The sequence below is a fragment of the Heliconius melpomene genome, chromosome 2 (genome assembly GCF_056956725.1).
Source record: "Heliconius melpomene rosina isolate 202511_hmr_F chromosome 2, ASM5695672v1, whole genome shotgun sequence".
Taxonomy (NCBI): domain Eukaryota; kingdom Metazoa; phylum Arthropoda; class Insecta; order Lepidoptera; family Nymphalidae; genus Heliconius; species Heliconius melpomene.
Genome location: NC_140390.1, coordinates 7596274 through 7619241, shown reverse-complemented (window position 1 = coordinate 7619241; position 22968 = coordinate 7596274). Strand labels below are relative to the sequence as shown.

At 34.1% G+C, this 22968-nt stretch overlaps 3 protein-coding genes across 5 annotated transcripts in view; all 3 read right to left on the bottom strand.

Annotated features, from left to right (window-relative positions):
- Nucleotides 1-14218, bottom strand: part of LOC146540682 (cytospin-A-like) — a 48672-nt gene extending 34454 nt beyond the window's left edge. Inside the window, exons 1-2 of one of the 3 annotated variants that reach the window (XM_085198223.1) lie at nucleotides 14073-14218; nucleotides 9572-9727 (exon numbers count right to left, since the gene is read on the bottom strand). The gene's annotated coding sequence lies outside the window, so the exon portion shown is untranslated. Of the gene's footprint in view, nucleotides 1-3413; nucleotides 3624-9571; nucleotides 9790-14072 lie in introns of those variants that run through there. The other 2 variants (XM_085198214.1, XM_085198230.1) reach the window with 2 other exon arrangements.
- A 278-nt stretch (nucleotides 14219-14496) lies between these two features.
- On the bottom strand, nucleotides 14497-20825 carry Pp2C1 (protein phosphatase 2C). The gene is made up of 5 exons (XM_085198280.1): nucleotides 20387-20825; nucleotides 19744-19878; nucleotides 19032-19341; nucleotides 18518-18691; nucleotides 14497-18234 (listed from the first exon to the last, which is right to left on the bottom strand). The coding sequence occupies exons 1-5, from the start codon at nucleotides 20688-20690 to the stop codon at nucleotides 16779-16781; spliced, it is 2379 nt and encodes a 792-aa protein (XP_085054406.1). The 5' UTR covers nucleotides 20691-20825; the 3' UTR covers nucleotides 14497-16778.
- Nucleotides 20826-21609: 784 nt separating this feature from the next.
- Nucleotides 21610-22572, bottom strand: mRpL18 (mitochondrial ribosomal protein L18). Its single transcript, XM_085206127.1, has 2 exons — nucleotides 22220-22572; nucleotides 21610-22022 (listed from the first exon to the last, which is right to left on the bottom strand). The coding sequence occupies exons 1-2, from the start codon at nucleotides 22384-22386 to the stop codon at nucleotides 21671-21673; spliced, it is 519 nt and encodes a 172-aa protein (XP_085062253.1). The 5' UTR covers nucleotides 22387-22572; the 3' UTR covers nucleotides 21610-21670.
- Between the last annotated feature and the right edge of the window lie 396 nt (nucleotides 22573-22968).

Here is a 22968-nt window from a genome sequence, read left to right as displayed (position 1 = left end):
GATGAACGAATGATAAATTTATCCCGGTGAGACAGTAGACTACAATTGATCGCTATTTAGGGCTAGGGTTGTACTATTTAAATCTTCTTGGAAACAGCCTTTTAATAATCAATCAGCTTCTCGCTGTATCCCGCACACTGCAAGGTAAGCAAAGGGAACCTAGTGTTAAGACACTCCGTTCCCCATTTTCCGGTAAATCTTGGAAGCATTGCGTGTTGAATTATGGAATTCAACTACATTCTTTGCCTTTTGCAAAAATTAAAGTTAATTTCTTCGAGTCGGGATCGAACCCACAACCAGTCGTTTACAGTCACACACTTGTGCCACTGCGCGACTGGCCTCGTAGCTATTATGACTTATATTAAATACTAGCGGCCCGCTCGCGGTTTCACCCGCGTGAAGTATGTTATTATTAATTTCTGTCTCCATGACTACGTCCTAGTGACGTTTATGCAAAATTTGAGACTCCTAGCATTTGTAAAAACGAAGTTTCATACAAACTTTCGACCCCAAAAACAACCCCTTAGAAGTCGAATATTGCAAATTCCCGTCTTAGTGAGCGCCTACGTCCTATAAGTAACTCCTATGCAAAATTTGAGATTCCTAGCACATGTAGTTTCTGAGATTTCGTGATGAGTGAGTGACCTTTCGATTTTATATATATAGATTAATTTCTAATATAATACGACATTACCAGCCCTAATTCTATCTGGAACGCCTTGCAACCGCCCACACTTGCACAACAGTAACCCGATCAGCCTCTGACGAAAATTGTATTGGTGACATTCACAATTTTTATTTCATTTCACTTTCTCGTTATTTAAAACAATAAATTTTATACTATGTCACCGATACACTGATATTTCTCAATCTCTCTCTCTCTCTTTTCACTCTCTTTTGGCCTATAGTATAGAATCGTAATACATTTTAGTAATAGAAGAACGCAACTAACAGTCTTACCAATATTTCATAGCAACGTTTGAAATGTAAATAACTGGCAGACTGTAAACGCGATGATTGTGGGTTCGATTTCCATTCGGGGAAATTAATTATTTTCATTTCCTCGCTCTCGTATAAATATAATGCGCGCCGTTGAGTTCTACAATTCAAGACGCCATGTTTTCCAAATTCGCAAACAGACACACTCTGTTCCTCACCACTAGGTTCCTTACTCTTCTACAACAGCGGGCGAAGCCGCGTTTAAGTCGCAAGTTATTCATAAATTACATATATTTAAAATGTCATTCAAAAGTTATATGTAGGCAGGATGTTTTAGTTACGAAATATATAAAATAGATCTTGCATACAAATTGGTCATTGCAGGCGTTACGGCTTGCTCTCAAAAGTAACGTAGGTCGCCGGACGGACATCGACATCCTTCTTAGAATTAATATGTGCAATTGATTTTATTTTTAGTTTTATATATACAATTCAGGTATCTATATTATATATAGATTTATAATATTTAATCTGAAATAGTGATTTATTTTAGCAGCTGTAGGCTGTAGCACAATTTTATGAGTTATGAAATAACAAATTGCCAATAGTAAGAACATAAGTAAACAGTCTATAAAATTCATAAACGTTTAATTTTATACAGACTAATCTTTTTTTAAAAAAAAAAAACACTTGGTTCTCCACTTCTCAATTTTCGTGGCATTAAGACAATGAGAGGCGGAATCCAATGCTGCCCTTACCAAAATAAAAATTAATCACTACTCTTAGTGAGAATCGAATCCACAATTGTCGCGTTTAGTGTTAGATAGAAGCAGTACCGCTGCGCTATAAAGGATTTTATGATATTACAAAAGATTTTCTTTTTGTTCTAGAAAAATACGTGAAATAGGTTTTCATTTTTTTAAACTAGGGAAATAACTGATTATGCTAATAAAGTTGAGAATAAAGTTTCGAGTAGAGTTCTATACACTGTATAGTACCAAGAGTCCTCGATGATGAACCCCAGACCCCTTTTCCATACAATAATAATACACGGGTAAAGCACAATGTTCCCCCATTGGAATTGAATAGGTACTTACTTGCACATTTTTAATTAGTTAACAGATTACGAATAAAACTCAATTAGACGGCGCGACGGTTCTCGTTAGTACTTTTTTATTATTTTGTCGTCTCTACTATAATATAATAATAGATATTTACCAAACTGAATGTGTTTTCTATGAATTATATTATGTTTATTTTATTGTAACTATTTTTTATCTGTTTATCATAACTTAGGAATTCCTAAATCATAACGTCATATCTGAATTGATTAATTTTTAACAAAAATATATAAATCACATACATTAACATAATATTATAATGATAGTAATTTCAAAGAGTAACATAATAAGAAGACAAATAAATCAGCATCCCGCTGTATCCCGCTTATGACGGAACCTAGTGGTAAGACACCCCGTTTCCCACTTTCCACCGAATTTTCGGGGCATTGGGTGTTGAATATCGGAATTCAACGCCGCGCCTTTGCCTTATTACCAGAGCGAACTTATGAAAATATTAATAATTAATTTTCCCGAATGGCAATCGAACCCGCTTGTCTCACAACAGCCTCAAATAGTCAGTTTAAAGTGTAACTTAATAAGTAGACAAATAAATTTATCAAAATTTAATTCAAGCTACAATTTAATAGAATAAGTATATATAATAGACTTATAAAGACTACATTTTCTCGAAAAAGAAAAGGCGAATGATTCTAATTTTATATAGACGTTGCCAAGATATCCAAAGATACTCGTACATACGAGACATCCTTTCACAAGATATTCAAACTAAATGAGTAATAAAGTTGGGTAAGTATGTTGCTTTATACAACACGATGCTATCTATATTGCAGTTAATTTTTTTATAACACAAATATTTAATTTATTTTGTTTTAAATTTATTTAATTTAGATAATAATAAAATTGGATGTATGGAAGTTATTATTTTTTTATAAAAATTAACCAATATTTTTTTAAATTCCTGAGTTTGAGTTTTTTTATCGGCAGCGCACACATTTTTTCCCTTGTAGGTTCTCTTTACTCTACTAATAGAATATAGGGAATCTAGTGGAAAAACACTCTGTTCACTTTCCCGAATTTAAGCATATTAAGTGATTAATATTTACATTACACGTATTAACAAAGAGTGTTAAATAAAAATCTATATTTTATCAATAAACATTAGATAATATTAAGATCTAACAAACTCTGAAGTCATGTGATATAATATTTTTAAATTTAAATTGATTTTGAATTTGAATTAAAATGAATGAATTTGAATTTGAGAAAATAATGAAAATAAATCTTTTAAAATATAATAATTTTATATTTTATATCAGGTGTGTAACTCTTTCGAGTACCTACGTCTTAAAACAATTATATCAAAGCAAATATAACTTTAATCAGTGCACTCACCTATATGAATCAACGTTGTAAATGTACCAATAATCCTTTTATAAATATAATTTTGAATCCAAATCACAATTGAAAAATAATTACAAACCACACAAAAGTTTCACACTGCAAAACCGAGAAGATACTAAAATTAAATGACACAACGTTCGTTATCGCTTAGGCTTACGAGATAAAAAAAAATATAATCTTTTTATTTTTTTTATTTTACTCTGTGGTGTGCGTTTCGCGCGCTGTCACAGCCTGAGTGCTCACTGGCGGCAAAACTTGCGTCAACAACAGTGAAGTGAAGTGGGTGTGATAAGCATACATATAATTTCGCGAATCGTTTTAGTTATTTAGTAATCCTGTTTCTTTAATAACTTTTTGTGTTTGGTAATTATTGAAAAGACAAACTCTTTATGCATTTTGAAATTTAAAAACAATGCTGAGTTACAAAAGTTAAACTAAGGTTGAATTTTTTAAAATCAATTAATTGATTCAAGCCAGTGCAGGGGAACAAGTGTGTTACTGTAAACGCGGAAGCTTGCAGGTTCGATTCCCACCCGAGGAAAAAAATATTTAATATTTTCATTTCTTTGCTCTGCTGTCGGACTCCACATGTAATCCTTCTCATCCAGAATTCATCAGAAATTAGGGAACGGAGATCTCTTAACACTAAATTGCCTGTACTACCCCGCTGTGTGTGGGATGCTAATAAAATAAGTAATTGTAAATAAAACTGCCTATCGTTCATTAACATATTGACAATTTCTTTGTTCCTTAATGCCATTGTTTTGCAAGGAAGGTAATATAATTGAAATGTTAACTTTTGCAGGAAAGAACACTTCCGTTTTCCATTGCCTACCGTTTGGAGGTTTAATCGCAGTTATAATCATTTCACTTATCACTGGCGTCCTGTTGACATTGGAGCTTTTCCTTTTGGTGACTTTATATTTTATGTGTTTTGTGGTTTTTAACTGTCAGATTTATTTCACGTTTGACCTTTTAGTATTTCTTGCAATATGTCCTTATTTTGACTTTTTATTTCTAATTATTGTTATATTTTTAGGTTTAATCCATACCTATATTATAAATTCGAAAGCAACTCTGTCTGTCTGTCTGTCTGTCCAAACCGCAATCAGGGCAAAACCGCTGATTTAATTGTGATAAAATACTCATATAGAGATACTTGAGGGTCTCGGGATGAACATAGGATACATTTTTTTCTCATATTTATATTATTATCGATATATACCAATATATTAAAATACTTATTAATTTGACATGCAATTTATTCTGCCATGTTAATAACAACCGTCGCTATGCGAGCGTTGCTAAGCAACGATTTGTAAAGTTTGTTGTTTTTTAAAACTGAAAATAATTTCATAAATATATTTAATAAATATTCGTATAGTTCAAGCGGGCGTAGCCGCGTTCGAGTCCACTAGTATAGTTATAAAAATCTTAAATTATTTCTGCGTAGTGATACCGTTATTCGAATAATATAAATATGGACAAACTTACTTACATACACATACATATATTATGGTTCATTTAGAACACTGAGTCATCTCTAACGTTTTCCTTTGAAACATTGAAAATTATTATATACTTATACGTAAAATTTAAGTTATTGGCTTTCAAAATAATCGATTTACCATTTGCGCAACGAGCTCAAAGGATAACAATACGAGTTACAACAGCCGCCCACAGCCACCTTGGCACCAGCGCTGCTCCATTCATTACTAAGAAACCTTGAAAATAAACGGGCTGCCGACCGTAACACTAATTCATAAGTACATATTGGTAATTCCCTTTATTTGATATTTTTTACGTTGACAAATGAAATAATAAAAAATTGTAACAGAAATATGTATACCTAGTACCTACCTACATAGAAGCTCTAGCTCTGTTCGTGTTAATGCTTTTATTTTTCAGATCTATTATAGTATTTTTTTTTAGTTAAATTTCTGGGGTGGGCACAGCCCGTTCCCCCCTATTCCTCTGCCCGCTAAAACTGCGGGGGCGTTTAGGTTATCTAGATACGATCGTAAATCATAAAGTAAACGTAATAAATACACTTTACCTCTAGCTCCATGATTTATTTAAACACCGTTTAAAAAATCAATTTACTTATGATTATATATAATTTCAACCATTTAATTAAAATTCAAATGGGTTATGTCAGTCAATGATTGAACTTGGTCATTACTATGTAATATTTTATCTCATGATAGTGTTATTGAATTGGGCGTGGGTAGGTTTTATCTGTTGACATGCTAATGGAGGTGTCTTTAGCTATATCTGTACAGCTTGTCAACTGACGTTTTATATGTTATATATAATATATAATTATTTTAAAAAAGGCCAGAGGCCAGTTGTGGCGCAGAGGCCCAAAGTGTGCCTGTAAACGCGACTGGTTGTGGGTTCAATCCCCACTTGAGATGGAGATGAAATATTTACTTACATTTATATTTTAATTTCTTCGCTCTGTTGTCGAGGCAAAGCGCGGCGTTGACTTCCGCCACTCAACAATCAATGCCTCGAGAATTTGTCATTGGGGAACGAAGTGTCTTAAAACTAAGTTCCCTCTGCCTACCCTGTTGTGTGTGGGATCCAGTGTGAAACTGATTAATTGATTGATTGACAAAAAGATTTCACGGTCTGAAAATTCATTTTATTTTATCTGTATCTAAATACATTTTAATTTATCTGTAAAAGCCTTTTTTCGTTCAAATATTTATCTCTATGGTCCACTGAGTTTATGAAAAATATAAATTACAATGACTTAATTGTTTAAAAACAAATTAAAATGTCTCCTACAGAGGACTTATTATAACTATTATCAAAATAAATATCTCGAAGATCCGCTGCCATCACATATGAACGTAAAAGCTCCGTTAAAGCAATTAACATAGTAGAGACATCAAAGTTCAGTAAGGATTGATATTTCTTTAGTAAAAAGAGAAGGTTATCAATTCGACTGTATTTTCTTTCTTTTATGTTTGTTACCTCAGAACATTTTTCTGAACTTTAGATTTTTGTTTTTATTTGAAAATTAGTAATTCCCGTGCCGTCTCATTTTAATTTGGTCCATTTCTGACAATGGTTTCTATGAGAAAATCATATTTTAAATTTCCATTATATGTGCGACAAATGGACAACAATATCGAACCGACTCAATACCAAAACTCAAAAGCCAACCGATTTTGATGATTCTTTTTTTATTGGAAAGGATACATTTCAAGGGTAGTTTGATTAAAGTTTGGTTAGGTTCTGATTATGGGATCCAGTAGAAATTCGAAGTCGGTTTTTTTTAATAAAATTATTAATCATTTTATTAGAAAACGATATAACACTTTTAATATTATGAGACATTATTTTTGATCTTCCTTCCTACAATAGGTTAGACCGTCGGGACGCAGGGGCACAAGCGTGTGACTGTACCGCGACAGTTGCGGGTTTTTATTCCCACTCGGGGGAATAAATTATTATAATTTTTTCACTTTGGTACCAAGGCAAAATTTGCGATGGGAAGTGCCGCCACTCATCCCAATGCCTCAAAAATTCGGTGGAAAATTGAGAACGGAGCAGCTTAAAGTGTCTTAACTCTAGGTTCCCTCTGTCTTCCCTATTATATGTGGAATACAGTGTAAAGCTGAAAATAAGATACAAATAAAAACAAGTTCAAGGCAAATAATTATATGTTATCGAGTGCATATGTTTTATGCATATAAAAATACTACAAAAAGGACAGGATTCAAGTGATTATTTTTAATTGATTTAGGTATGTATTTTATATAATTATTATAATTGCGGCGGTGAGTTCTGCCACTCCACACGCAATGCCTTCAGAATTCGGCAGAAAGTGGGGAACGGAAGTGTCTTAACACTAGGCTCTCTCTGCCTACCCTGCTGTTTGCGAGATACAGCATGAAGCTAAAAAAAATCTATCACACAAACGGATAATTAACATCATTCTATGTAACGATGTTGGCGAAAGAATCCGACTTTTTTTTCTTCAAACATTTTATAATCCCGATTTTCTCCAAGTTAAAATATGACAACGCTGATCTTAATATATCTTTTATGTCAAAACTATGGCATTTTATCTTATATAAAGATTAAACTATGGGTGTACCTATTAAATTCCATAAATTATATATATAGTAATGACATTATCTAGTCTATATCGATGTGGGCGATGGAAAACATCTTTTACGAATGCAAAATATGTAAGTATGTCTTTATTACAATATTATTCCGTCCCGTACGGTATAGTCCAGTTAACCTTGGGTTACTGCGTCTATCTTTATCTATAGAGAAATACCTTTTTGATGAAAGTCTCATTCTCATTAGAAACTTAGGATTTTGATGGTGAAAGTACAAGGTGCACTCTCTATTGAGGTTGAGTCATTGAATAAATATATAGTTTTGTATAATTTTGCGATATGGTAACATTATTTAAGTTTTGTATAACTTTATGATATGATAACATTATGTAATTTGCCTTTTATTAGTCCCCAAATGACAATAAAATATTATTTTTATATTTAACAGTTTTTCACATTGAACTCAAATTACCTACTAAGAAAAATAATATAATTCGAAGCTTGGATCTGATCTCAGTTTACAATTTTATAATAAAATCAGTTTATGTCGCACCTTTTATATTTGTTGATTTCAAAGTACCATAAAAGGATATAAGGCAAAAAATATATATTTTATTGACACTAAAGTTCAAAAATTTGTAGTGTTTTAAACGATTTTAAATGTATAACGTATAATAATTTAATACAAATGTATGGAAAGGTGCTGTGCGTGTGCGTCGGCGGCGGTGCATTCGGGTCACACCACGTGGGCTACTCAGTACTCCGGCTTGTTTATTTCGCAATAAAATTATGCTTTAATAAATAAATATTTGCTATACTTATTTTAAAATATATATCAATCGAATTGCCTGAGTTTTAAAAAGTAGTAAGATATTGTGTTTTTATTAAAACTTTTAATTACCAACATGATTTAATTTTCAAAATGAATTTGAAAATTCTTTACAAGTTCATTTTGTAATATTATCATTTAGAAACGTATGAAATTTTGTAGAATAAATCGTAATATTTTCATACAATAAACCTAAAGTTTACGATCAATATTGGAATATTTAACGACTAAATTTCATCGTTAAATATGGACCGTTAAGTATAACCTATTATAATTTAGCATTTGCTTTACGAAGTAGCAAACGGTAATAGGTACGAAATTATTTAGACTTACTCTATTGTATTCTATATACAAATTGCAGTAAAGTTATAAAATATATTTAAACATCTAGATATCGAAATTTGTCCAAAATGTTAGTGAGATCCGTACCCACAACGGTCGTATGAATTGGGGGGTCCGGGTGGTCTGGTGGGTGCTTTATGTGGCAGAACGCCGCGCCGCCCCGAGAGCTAAGAAAATATTAAATATTTTATTTCCTCAAGTTGGCATCGAACCTACAACTTGTCGCGTTCGGCCCCATGCTTGTGTCGCAGTACAAGTGGCCTCAATAAACTAATATTTATTTTCTACAAAAATAAGATTTTCATTATCTAATTGCTCTACAGGGAAAACAGAGGGAAACAGGGGGAAACATAAAATATATGAGAAGTCGTAGAGCTAGTATAGTCTTATTATAACAGTAGATGCATATTGTGCTGTCATTCTGCACGCAGCTAATAGCTGTCGCTGAGGTATTCTCTTCCGCTCTGCATAACCAATTCGTTTTGCTTTGAAAAATATGAAATTACCAACAATATCTAGATATATTTATTTCTTTATCTTTATATTCGAAAGACTTTATCACGCTGAGAGACATGGGCGTATGAATGGGGGGGGGGGGGGGAGAAGGGTGGCCCGTGCCCATCCCAGAATAGTCTGGTGCCCACACCATTTACACGAATAGGTATATCTGTACTGGGCGCCCCCCAGTCTTTTGCCCATGCTAAAAGGAGTACCATACGTGTAGTTCCTATCCATTGTAGAAACAAGACGCTCAACACGCAATGCCCCCAGAAATCGGTAGCAATTGGGGAACGGAGTGTCTTAACACTAGGTTTTCTCTGCCTACCCTTCTGTGCTGGACAGCGTGTAGCTGAAAAAAATACAAAAAGAAAGTACTATAAAACTTTTTTACTTACCCATATTTGTAGAGTTCATCTCTGTATCCTCAAGCTTTATAACTTCTTCTTGACAAATCCTCTTAAAATTATATCACAAATAACCTTTGGATATTGTTATCACACACTATTGTTTGTTCATCAGTTACTGTTTATTAATTTGTCCAAATACACCCACTAATTTATAAAAGTATAATTAAAATACATTTAAATAATTATGTTTATTTATTGATAATTATCTATAAATTTAATGTTATTTACTTATAAAATTTAATATTTTAATATAAATTCATTTTAGTATTAATACGATATGCTATTTCATGGTAAAACAGGTATTATAAACATAGAGAAGCCACTATTTTCAAGTTAAAACGAGATTTGCTTCGCAGTTAAAATTAAACTGGATATTTAACTTCCACTAACGTTAGTGCAATAGCAGATAGTATTTTCTATTCGTACGGTAGCCATCATTCTTAAAATTATTTAAAAAATATTTTTTAATTTGGATATAAAATATTTTTTTTAAGTAATATATTAGTTGAAAGTAAAAGCGTGATTCAATGTGATTTTTACCCATTTTCCGTACGTCTAGACGTACGTCTATCATGAGTAGACGAAGGAATTAGTCTCTATAGTATAGTACTAGTATCTGTTTTGCAATTTTTAAAAGAATATCTGAAATTAGAGAAATACTGCCTATACTGCACACAGCAGTGTAGGCAGAGGCAACCTAGTTTTATGACACTCCGCTCCCCACTTTCGGTGGAACTCTGAAGGCAATACGTGTGGGGTGGTGGAACTCAACGCCGCGCACTAGACACCAGAACAACAAACGAAAATTTAAATTTAATTAAATATTTCATTTCCGCGAGAAGGGAACCAACCCACAACCAGGCGCGTTTACAGTCACAAGTTGGGACCCTGCGCCACGACTGGCCTAGAAATATTATGTATAATAATAATAATATATATTTCTATACATATAATACGTTCTACAACCAGTCTTCTTCAAAGTACCATGGCCACACGAACAATAATAAGCGTCAACCGTCAACAAAAGAAATCGAGCAGCTAAGGTTAACTCGGAAAAACAAAGCGGCACAACGATACTTTCACAACTTCATAGACGTGTTCTATAATATAGAAAACTTTATAACAAAACTTAATAATTGCAATATGCGGCGCGACGGTTGCGGGTTCGATCCCTATTCGAGGGAATGAATTATTAATATTTTCATTTCTTCGCTATGGCACCAAGGGAAAAAGCCTAGCGTTGAGTTCGGCCACTCAACAAGCAATGTACCTATCAAAAAAATCGACAGAAAGTGTTAAACGGAGTGTCTTAACACTAGGTTCAGTCAGGTGTCAATAAAATATAAATGTAGAGCATTTTTGTGTCAAAGTTGTCGTTAATATGTTTCTTAAGTATGAAATGGATGAATAGGTTTTTTAAAGAATAGATTGATCTACCTACTTTCCAATTAAATAAGTAAATATACTAATGAACTTTGTTTGTACTTAGAACAAAATCACAGATGTTTAATTTCTTCGCTGTGGTAACAAGGCAAAGCGGAGCGTTGAGTTCCACCACTCAACACGCCTCTGAAATTCCACAGAAAGAGGGGAACAGGAGGGTCTGAATAGGAACGGAGTGTCTTAGCACTGGGGTCCCAGGTTTGCTATGTGCGGGACGCTAAGAAATATATTTAATTTGAATTTAAAGTTTAGACAAGTCTGCGACAGCTAAATATAGCGTCATGACTTCCATGTCATATGAAATGAATAGTTATTGTCTAGGACTTTACAGATATTCACTTTTTAAGCTTCACGCTCTATCCCGTAAGATGCAGGTTAGGCAGAAGGAGCCTAGTATAAGACACCACTTTCTGCAGAATTCGAGAAGGATTACGTGTTGTTGTTGTTGTGTTGAGTGGCGGAACTCACCGCTGCTCTTAACCTTGACACCAAAGCGAGTGCTCTAAAGTATTTATTCCCAAAGAATTACATAAAATACAAAATAACTATACTATAAATCAGTGTTTCCAACCTATTATAAGGTAATCTTTTGTCCACAACAATGCCGCTGTACGGTTTCCTTTGCAGTTTGCGTCACTAGCGTATTTAGATCGTGAACGTGTTCCTCGTTGTGGGTGCACACAAATTGTTATGCATTATTTACAAATGTCGATTATATTATTATACAAGATTTTTTTTTTCTTTTTTTTTAAAGCTTCACCTTGTATCACGCTGATAGCAGGACAGAGGGAAGCTATTGTTAAGACTCTCCGTTCTCCACTTAAAGCATTCGTGTTGAGTGGCGGAACTCGAAACAGCACTTTGCTTTATTATCAGAACTATAAGAATTAAAATATTAATAAATAATATTTAATTTTCCCGACTACCCACTCGAATCACGACGACCTCATATTTTTTATAATGGCGTCATATTGTTTTTTTTTTTTACTTATTAATAAATGTAGATTTAGAAAAATGTAAAAACTAATTGAAATAATTCTTGAATACTAACTAAATATTAGTATTGAATATTTCTTTAAAATAAGTCGTTATAGCGCTGGGATGTCCCAAGTGTGATTCATTGTAGGTGAAACTATTTTGGAAAAAAAATAAAGAATTTAAAGTAACGTTTCCCTGGTGACATATGGTATTAGGTTCCCTCACAAAATACACTACGCTGGAGCAAAAAGCAGATAATATCTTCGCCAACCCCACAAAATACGCAAAATGCGTGAAAAATAACATCAAATAGAGTTATAGGGAGTAGAATTTGTAAGTTCACTAACATTATATGTGGCATATTACACAAGTAAGTAAATATTTTCTTATATTATTTGTGTTTGCTTATAATTATTGTTTCCTGGTATAATCTATTACATAATATGACGTCTCGTTTTGAAAGAGATCGTCCCGTATTTCTAGATAGCACTTAAATTTGTTCGGTCGCAATAAGTTCACCGTGTTAATTATTGCTGTACGCCATTGTCAAAAAAGCTAATGAAATAATTTACTAAAAAAAACGAAAACATTAAAAAACATTCTAATTTTACCTAAGAAATTGGAAGTTACTGTTAAAAAATAAAATTTACTTTGTAATGCAATAGTTAAAAATAATTTAAAATAACTTATTAACGAAAAATAAACGTTGTCCCGTTTAAAAGAGAAAAAGAATGGTCACGTTATCTATACACTACAAAGAGGACTTAATTAAACTTATTATTATTATATTAATAATTAGTTATATTTCTGCTAAGTTATCTAGTCTTCAGTCTGGCAATAAGGTAAAAAGCCCGGCGTTGAGGTCCGCTAATCAACACACAATGCTTCGGTAAATTCAACGGAAAGTGGGGAATGAAGTATAATAACACTAAGTTACCACTGCCTATCCTGCTGTATGCGGGATACAACGGGAAGCTGATTTAATTTGTACTAAGTTATTATATTTGTTTATAGTTTGTGACTGTCACGCTTTAGAAACCTACAAACTCATTTACCGAGACAGCTAACGTATCATATAAAGTAGTCTGAACTTGACTTTAATCCTCTATTTACTTATCTTCAACTATAAGTGCACTACGTATATCTTTTTTTCACTTGTAGAAAGTACAAAAAGACTAATTATTTTCGACGTTTTATTTTAGAAATATATTGATCTCGAAAATAAAAATTTAAAAAATCAGCTTTATCTATATCCCGCATAGCAGAGTAGACCGGAACCTAGTGTTAAGACACTCCGTTCCTCTCTTTCCGACGAATTCAAAAATAAAATAAACTATAATAATATAAATCCTATTTGTAATATAGGCGACGCACTCTTAGACTACTTTGTAGGTCTTCAATTACCAATCCAATTGGAAGACATCATTTTCTAACAACAAATGATTTATTTACAAGCTAACTTACATATTTCCAATATATACGAAGCAAAAAATATTTCAATATTATATTGATTGATATCTTTAACTCTATCTCATCAATTAATTCTAAAAAAAACACTTAATTAAATTCGTATCGTTCGATTATAATTTATTTTTAGTAGCTACTCGAAATGGAAACAGCACATTGTAAATTGCCGAATATGTTATAATAACAAAAAAAACTGGTAGAGCCAGTTAGATAACATAGAGAATGCGTGCTCGTCAAAACGATAATAATAAAATTGTTTCGTGATCCGGGTCTCAAAGGACATTTAATATATCGATAACAAACAACAACTAAAATAATATAAAATTACTAAAATAATATAAACTCCATTAGTTTAAATAATTAATTAGAAACATCAAGCTCTAACCATTCAATATAAAAATAAAGGCAAAACAAAAAACACATAAACAACAGGACAATCCATTATCACCGTGCACCGGTGCAATGCAGTAGCGCGACCCGATCGATAAACGAAACGCACGCACGAAAAAAAATACCGAGCATTTCCCGCGTTTTTTCAAGTCAAAACCAAAACCGGCATTCTATATATATTTTGTCAATTGTAAAACACATTCGAAATAACCTTTTATTTACAATTATTTTCTCAGTATATCGCGAAAACACGTTAATTAACCGACATAGTGCGAAACACACGCGACGTTAGTACGTTCGTGGCGTAACTGACGACCGAGAGCCGCCGGGTGGGAAGCGACAGGACGCTAGAGCGCGCGCCCAAACTGTAAGTTATAACCTAGCGATGTGAAATAGTAGGGTGATCGGGAGAGAGACAGATGTGAGCTACGGGCGGGTTGCTGTCCATTCATGTCCGGAGGACTGGGGACTGGGGAACGTAGCAGCTTCCGCATTCATAGTGTAGCACAAATAGAATTCATATATCGTATTATTTTAGTAGCTATAAGCAGGGAGTTAAATGTAGAGTTTAACAACGTAACGTTTTCCTCTTCTATATTAGTACCTAGTATACGAGAAATAATAAAAAGTCGATATATTTAATACAAACTTTATTTAAATCAAAAAATAAAGTCTACAATAGTTCTTTATTTCAATAGTTATCAATAATATGTATAGTCACAAATTTGTTTCAGCTTTACCCATCTCCTTTAGCAATATACGTAACCACCATGTTTCACATCACAATGTTTATCCTCAACGAATACAAACGCTAGCATACTCACGTAAACTATAAACTTAACACCCCGTCACATGTAAAACTTTACACTGAAAAACAAACTGCGTATAACTAACATTGTATGGGAATCTTGCTTTTGGTACTCTACAATATATTTATAATTCTAAACCTTTTTAAACAATGGTAAAATTTTCGCAAAGGTACGATATGTTAAGAATAAATTATATTAATTTCGCTAATATAAAAAAACTTTCCCAATATATAATTTATTACTTTTGTTAATAAAATTAAAAAAATAATATCCATTATAGTCAAAATTAAATTTTTCCTTTTGTTAATGTTAGTTCTCAACATTAAGCCACACGGACGACTCCCATACGTCCCATACGTAGAGTGTGATTCAACTTGAAATTTTCTAAAAAACCTTAACACATATAATCTTAACAAATTATATTATATCATCTTTTATAACCTAATTTACACATCATAAAATTTTATTTTCAATAAAAAATACATATAATATCTCATTTTATCAAAAAACATTTTTCTCTATGTTTTTTTTTTTCGGTTAGTCGGTAACAAGAGGCACAATGCAATTACATACTAGCCCGAGGGCGCTATTCAACACCTCGCACAAAACTCGTCCAATAGTTTCTGTTCAAATCAATTAAATATATACTTTTTAAATAGTTTTTATTCAAAGAGGTACACATATGTACAACCATGGACATTATGTACTATTATTATATAATAAAAAATCTAAATCCTTATCGTAATAAGATCATGTTCTCTATAAATTTCTATGAAAAAAAATACTCAACAAAATTGCAGTACACAAAACCGTTTTTGGTCTTTAAAATAAATCAATGGTTCCGTGATCACAATAATATTATTTATACAGTTTGTATAATAAGATGGTAATGTCACAAATAATAATAATAAAAAAAAGCATTGGTGTTTTAGAGTGAGTAATGTAGTAAGAAGCACCAAGAGTTTTCGTAACCGTAGCAAAAATATTCACACTTCTGGAAATAATCTAATAAGCAGTCTATGGTATGGTCAACAAAATAATTTCCTTTGCTAATTGACGTCAATGTTACTATGGAACTATCAAACTTAATAAAGATTTGTCGATTAGGAAGTACACAAATAATTCCTTTCATAAAAGAATAACCTCTGATTCTTAACATTATGTTTGCATAGAAAAAATATTCCTTTACCGATACAATATACAATTTTCATTTTGGTGACGACTGTACAAAAAATATTCTCCATATTTATATATTCTATTACTATATCAATTACTTAAATAATTTTTAAGAAAGCACTCTTGGTATATTAATGTAATTTTTTTTCTATTTATATTTTAACATATTTTTTTTAATAAAAATCTTTATTTTGTGAAACAATTTATGTCCTTGTCATTAATATAATATGCAGTGTAACGTTTCTATGTAGCCTCTGAGTTGACATGATGTTTATGAAAATTAAATTTTCATATTCGCCTAGAATTAAATGCAACACGATAAGTGCTATAAATATAGACAAAATAAATATTTACTCCTGTCCGTCTGGTCCACACTTTCATTTACTATTTAACTAAGCAGTTTACTTCTTTGTACTATTGATTACTGTCGACGAGACCTATATAATATTATTAAACGACGCTTACACATTTACTCTCACGGAAATAATATTCTAATCGTGGACTATTTAAACAGCAAAAAGACAACAAACACGAAACATATCGCTCGTTTAATAATAAAAAGAAATAACTTACACTAATGTGAAGAATAAGCTAACAACAATATAAACAACAAAATAAATTCGAAAATGAATGTTATGATTGTATATTTTGATAGTGTGCTAATAGTTAAAAATTTACATATCAATTTTCAAATAGTTTTTTAGTGTTGTTCCTATTTTTATTAAAGGTGCGATATGCTGTATCGATATGAAACGAGGCTAGCGGTAAAATGAAAACATATACATATAACAACTGAAATCTAACCGTATACGACGCAGTCATCTTTGGATCTTACATATATATAGTAAAAGTCAAAGTACTTTGGCAGTACTAGAAGGCACCGTTGCAATCTACACTCACAGGTAACCATAACACAACTGGCGGCGACGCGGCTACTTGACGAGGCGCCGGCGCAGGCGGTTGCGCAGTGCCAGCGCCGGCGCCCACGGGAATGCGCGCTTGCCCAGAGCTCGCGAGCAGCGCTCCGCCCCCGTCCCTGCCGCCTCCTCGCGCGCCCGCTTGCAAGCGCGCGGCGCCGGCGCGGCTGCCTCGTTGCGCGACCGCAGCGCGCGCTCCGGCACCACGCCCGCGCCTCCGGCCTCTCCCGTCGTCGAGTGCACCTCGGCGCTACCGGCGCGGCGCGCGCGGTGCGGTGGGGGCGGGGGCGCGGTCGGCACCGGCGCGGCGGGGGCGCGCGCGCGGCGGCGGGCGACGCCGAGGTTCTCCTTGGACCGCGCCCGCGCCGCGTCCCGCCGCGCCGCCGGGGCCCGCCGCACCGGCCCCGGGGCGCGCGGGGAGTTTCCCGCGGCCGTGGCGTGCGCGCGCGCTGCCGCCAGCTGCGAGCGCGTGGACCGGCGCGCGTCCTCCTCGCCGGCGGCGGCGGGCGCGGATACAGGAGGAGCGGGCGCAGGGGCGGGGCCGCGGCGCGTCAGTATGACGACGCGGTCGGGCGCTGGCGGTGGGAGTGCGCGCGTCGTCGTCAGGCGGGTGCGCGGGCGCTGTGGTGGTTCAGCATCGTGGTGCGAGCGCAGCACGCGGTGGTGCGCGGGGGGCGCGACGGGCGGTGCCGGCGGTGGAGGCGCGGGCTCGGCGCGAGGGTGGCGACGAGCGCGTGGCCGCGGCGGCGCATCGGTGGGCGAGCTAGAGGAGACCTCGTTGATCTGTATGCGGACGTCGTCCGCGTCGCCGGCGGCGCCTGGCTCGCCCCCGGGCTCGGGCGGCGCGGACGGCGGCGGCAGGATGACGCGCGTGTCGCCGCCTGCCGCCTGCGGTACGTCGGTGGCGGCCGGTGGTGAACCAACATGTGATTCCAAATTATTTCTCAATGCCTGGCTGTTCACTATCTCTGCAAACACATCACACAATGTGTTGACTATACGGGAACGATTCAGTAAGCGAGCCATAAAATATGACTCTGCAGGGTTGCCGTAATTACTAATGGCTTCTGTTTCAACATTGATATCATCCTCGCGAACATTTTCTTCTTTATGTCCCACTGAAAACCTGCCATCGAGTGTTGCACATGGCGGCAAAGGTGCTGTTCTTTCAGAATCTTCTGTAGAGGGGACAGGTTTGTCCACATCAGAGTACCTTGTCATAATAGTAAGACCATTTTGAGGCACTTGCCGGGTGTCACTCTCGGCTGTGGCGTCAGTTTTTGGGTCCTCAACTTTGACAGGCGGTGGAGGAGCCCCGACGTTAGAGGCAGTGGCAGTTGATGGTATGATAGACTGTGGCTTCTGTGCTGTTGTTCTCGAACGCAATACTGTAGCTCTGGGGGGACCTGGAGGGTCTAACATCAGTGTTACCACAGATGTGTTGTCAGCCCTCATGCGTGTATTAGACCATCTGAAAACAAGTTTCCTTTTTAAATTTTTCTACAGCACAAATGGATCAATAATGTATTAAGATTAATTTAGATGTTACAGATATATTTTTTTAAAACATCTGTAACATCTTAAATTAATCAACACTAAATATTGATCCTTATCCTTATCTCTAGCCTTAGCTGGAAAAATCAACAAAACAATTTCTTTTTTTACTTCATTCCTATGTTTCTTTTTCTCTTTATTACTGTGTAACTTAAAAATGATATGTTAAATATGAAATATATTATCAGGTAAAATCTTACCTCTCTAAAGCATGATCCACTAGACTTTTAGAAGGATTGAGCCAGTCCCTCGGTTGGTTTCCACCACCCCCTACTAGAGCTGCTTCATTGTGTTTTTCAGTAGCTTGTACTAAACTAACAGCACCTTCAGGTGAAATCATATTCCATAAACCATCAGTGCCAAAAATAAGGCACCTGCAAAAGAAAAAATATATGTTTAGAACAATATAACTTATGAATACTATGGCCGTTGTGGCATAGAAGCATAGCTTGCAAGGTGGGGTTTCCGCCACTCAACACGCAATGCCTCAATTGGTAAACAGAATTGTACTAATGGCAACAGAGTATCTTAACATTAGGTTCCCAGGTTTCCTTTGCCTACCCTGCGATGTGTGAAATACTTGAGTGACGCCAAATAAAATAATATGAAATATTTCTTAATTTATATTATATTAAAAAATCCTTCAATTATGGAATATTTTTTAAATAAATAAACTAAAAGAAATTACATACATTCAATCAAACATATATTTACCTAAATCTTGTTGGATCTATAGTCAGAACTCCAACATCAGGATCAGGACTAACAATAAATTCATCATTTTGGGGATTATAACTCCATAAATCGCCGAGCGAGCGTGCAACAGCAAGAAATGGAATTTCATCCATAGGAGTATTCTTTTTAATTGGTCCCTTGTGCCCTGGTCGTGGTCTATTCCACACGACCCTGGGCACACCAGCTTTTGATATAACTTTACCACCACATCTCTGTATGCGTTCAATTTCTGCTGTTGACTCTGGTTTATGATCCAATGTTAATGGCTTGGCAGCCCAGTCATCACAACCTAAAATTATAATTTTATTATTGTTTTTGTTATTATTTCATTAAAAAAACAGTTACAAATATTTTCATATGGTATTTAGAGGATATAATACATTCCATTCCCCTATGAAAATAACTTTAAAATTTATATATGAAAAAAATTATTTCATAATTATTATTAAATTATACCTATCGAGACAACAAATAACACAGCAAAACTGCTAAAATATTATTTTCCTGTAATTATAAACAGGAAAATTATGTATACTCTTTATTTAATAAATCATTAAACATAAAACAAAATAAAATTAAGAACTTTTTCAACTTTGACATAGAATTTTGATGATTAATTGAGTTTATTTGTGAATAGGCTTCAATATTAATGTTTTATAATATTTCATTAATTATTAAAAATATGTTTTACCATCTTTTTGATAGCCCAGAACAATAGCCGAATCTCCTACATGACCAATGTATATTTTTCCTCGACGTATAAATGCCACACTAGCCGTAGTTCCAGCAGTGCTTGGCAATCCTGTTACTGTTTTGGGCCATTTTTCTAAAAATTAAGTAAATCAGGTAAGTATATAAGATAATTATTAAATGTTGACAATAATAATATTGTCAACCTACATTATTACTAAAGAAATGAATCTTTAACTTAATAATACTAGTAACACTTTACATTATATGTTGTAACTCTTGACCTTTGTATTGCAGTTTTTTGGTAAAAGGCAACATGAATCTATATAAAAACCTCAAACTGGTAAAACAGCTTTCACTTTGGCAAGATGTGGGAGGATTTCAGTACTTGTGTAATATTATATTTGGTAATGTGGTCATAGATATAATCAAATGAAGCTAAAAACAAAACAACGATCATTAGGAATTCTTTTGTTGACTCAATGTCAAAGCACTTTGAAAAAATAATGAGTAGATATTACAAACAAGGTCAAACGAAACGTTCCGAACATTCACTCCTTCCATAACAATTTCTCGAGGCATATTTGCCGAAAACTGTTTCACTTTCGTAATAATATAATATGAATCTGGAATTTGACATTTACCTACTTCTTTCCACATATTCAAGTGGGTCAACATGTAACCATTTCTAATAGCTTTGAGCACATCCTCATCATTATCAGACCAAAATTGTCGTTGTTTCACGATCGAGTCCATCAAATGCTCCTTAGCAAAGGCCGCAGCCTCGCCTCCCCCGTGGCCGTCGTATATTCCAAAAAAAGCATACTCCAAGTCTCTTTCGTCCTCAGTTTGTTGATACGCAACGGAAAACAAATCTTCCATGTACTTTCTACCACCCTGGCTGCAGTGGCCAGTGACACGTAAATTAACACCAATTGATGCAGGCATTTTAACACCATAATACAAACTTAACTACAAAATATTATGAGTTTAGAACAACACAAGCGCTTCCACATTTTGCATTTGCAATTACGCGACCTGCGAATGGAGCTGGACTGACGACAGGTCACGTGGACATATTGATCACTACGCGTGCCTACTGTGTTACGGCAAAACCCATAAGAGAGAAAGAGACAGCGGCTAGATTGACAGCTCCGTACTCATTTGAAAAGAAAAAGACGCCATCATGCTTTCCGCCATTTTTCCATTGGAGTCAAAAAGAAACTTAATAAAATGATGATGATATTTTTAATATAAATTGTAATCTTTTTAGTTACAAACATAACAAATAATTATAAATATTTTAATATCATTATAAATTGATACTTTATTAATTATCGAAATTATTAACAAAAAACAAAAGTTGCGTTCATTTTTTCCTAAATCGTAATATTTATAGGTAGTTTATAGGTTTCATTATTTATTCAAAATATGTTAGTGTTAAACTTTTTTATTTGATATTTTTTAAATTAGTGGATAAAATTTTCATCAAATGCTTATCCTGGAAAGTTACATTTATGCATGAATAAAATAATTATCAATGTTACCATTACAAAATATTAGGAATAAATATAAATTATTACTTGATTTTTAAATGAACATAATTTAAAGTTAACATTCAATTTAAATATTTAAGTTTATATCTAGTCTTGAATTTTGATATTTTTGTGGAGCTGTGAACTGTGTGTGACTGAGTATTTGATAGTAGTAGAGTTGATCTCGTTGATGTTAACACTATTTGTCTAATAACATTAGGTTTCCTAATAAATGGGATAAAAAAGTTAAATATATGTTTATTATAATAGAGGTATATTAAATGTATATTAAACCGGATAATCAAAGTTCTACTGTGGTAAAGATAAAACAATTATGTATTATACATATTTTTAATTCTAAACATAATTATCAACACTTTTTACATCTAATATTTATTCTTCTGTAACTTCCCATGGTTTTTCAGGTCTATGCATGTCCCATGGTTGAGGTTTTTTATATACATTCGATTCTTCCAGCCTAACTCCTCCTTTAGAAACTTCTTCCAAAAACTTTTCAACTTTTCCTCCCTCGGGCACTTCCATGTTGCAATACAATTCAGTAATGCCACATTCTAAGCATCTTTGTGCAAAAATTTTACCAAGATTTTTATAAGCACATGTATCAGTTATACTATAAAGTTGATTGCGTAAGGCTTTTTCAGAGGTTTTTGCTTCAATTGTAGGCCCATTTACAAAGTGAATTACTTCCGCTTTTACTAATCTGTTAGATACGGTAAGAGCTAATCTGAAAATAATACCAATATTAATAGATTAGATAAACAGACATGTTACTATAGTTAAAATTGATACTGAAGGAATAAGTTATCATTTATACATAAAACATTTATGATAAGCAAAAGTAATTGAGAATGAGGGACTATACCCTCATCATATTTCTTCAACATAATTGTATATGATCAATTAATTTATTTATGAACTCACTTATGCCAGTACTGTCGTCCAGGTTTCTCTAAATGGTATCCATCAGGTTTACGAGCAATCCGCATTCGTTCCAAGTTTCTAGGATTTCTATTTATAAATACAGTAGACGCTGATGAATTAGACCTTGCCAGCTTAGGGAGGTACATCAATTCTTTGAGGGAAATCATTTTTATGATATAACTTTCTCCTTAATTTTTAATATTACATTTAATTCTATTACAGATTATAATATTGACCCACTACTTCTAGTTGTACTACTTTATAAGTAGCTTATACATACAGCTACTTACAATAAGAGCATTTCTAGAATGTAATTTTAAATTTATTTATGTTTAAGATTTTAGGTTATCTATCTGTCAAAGATTGATAATTTATTTTCATTAGTGATGTCCATCGTAATGGATATATTAGTATGAGAAATAAAAAATAATATAATGTGGTACATACCGTAGCGTATTATTAAAATTATTTCTGTTCATTTATTTATATTAAATGTAAACGATAATATATAAGAATTCCGACGCAGCTCGATAAGAACGTATGTCCTTTCTAAATATAAGTTACCTATGTTATGATATGTTATAGGTTTAAACACACTTTTTACTATTATGCAAATATAAAATCAGTATTGACTTATACTTCTTACTACTTATATAGATTATTTTATAGTCATTGATAAAATGCAAAGTCTAAAACAGTTTCTATCCACCCCATTTAATTGTTTGATATATTAGTAATACGTAATCTGT

Bases quoted from the DNA above. Each gene is read 5' to 3' on its own strand.
- Pp2C1 (XM_085198280.1), bottom strand. From the start codon at position 20,690: ATGCCTGCATCAATTGGTGTTAATTTACGTGTCACTGGCCACTGCAGC. The intron at 19,342-19,743 runs GTAAAACATATT...TTATAATTTTAG, and splicing joins TCTGGGCTATCAAAAAGATG to GTTGTGATGACTGGGCTGCC. The intron at 18,692-19,031 runs GTAAATATATGT...TTTCTTTTGCAG, and splicing joins ATAGATCCAACAAGATTTAG to GTGCCTTATTTTTGGCACTG.
- mRpL18 (XM_085206127.1), bottom strand. From the start codon at position 22,386: ATGATTTCCCTCAAAGAATTGATGTACCTCCCTAAGCTGGCAAGGTCT. The intron at 22,023-22,219 runs GTGAGTTCATAA...TATTATTTTCAG, and splicing joins GGACGACAGTACTGGCATAA to ATTAGCTCTTACCGTATCTA.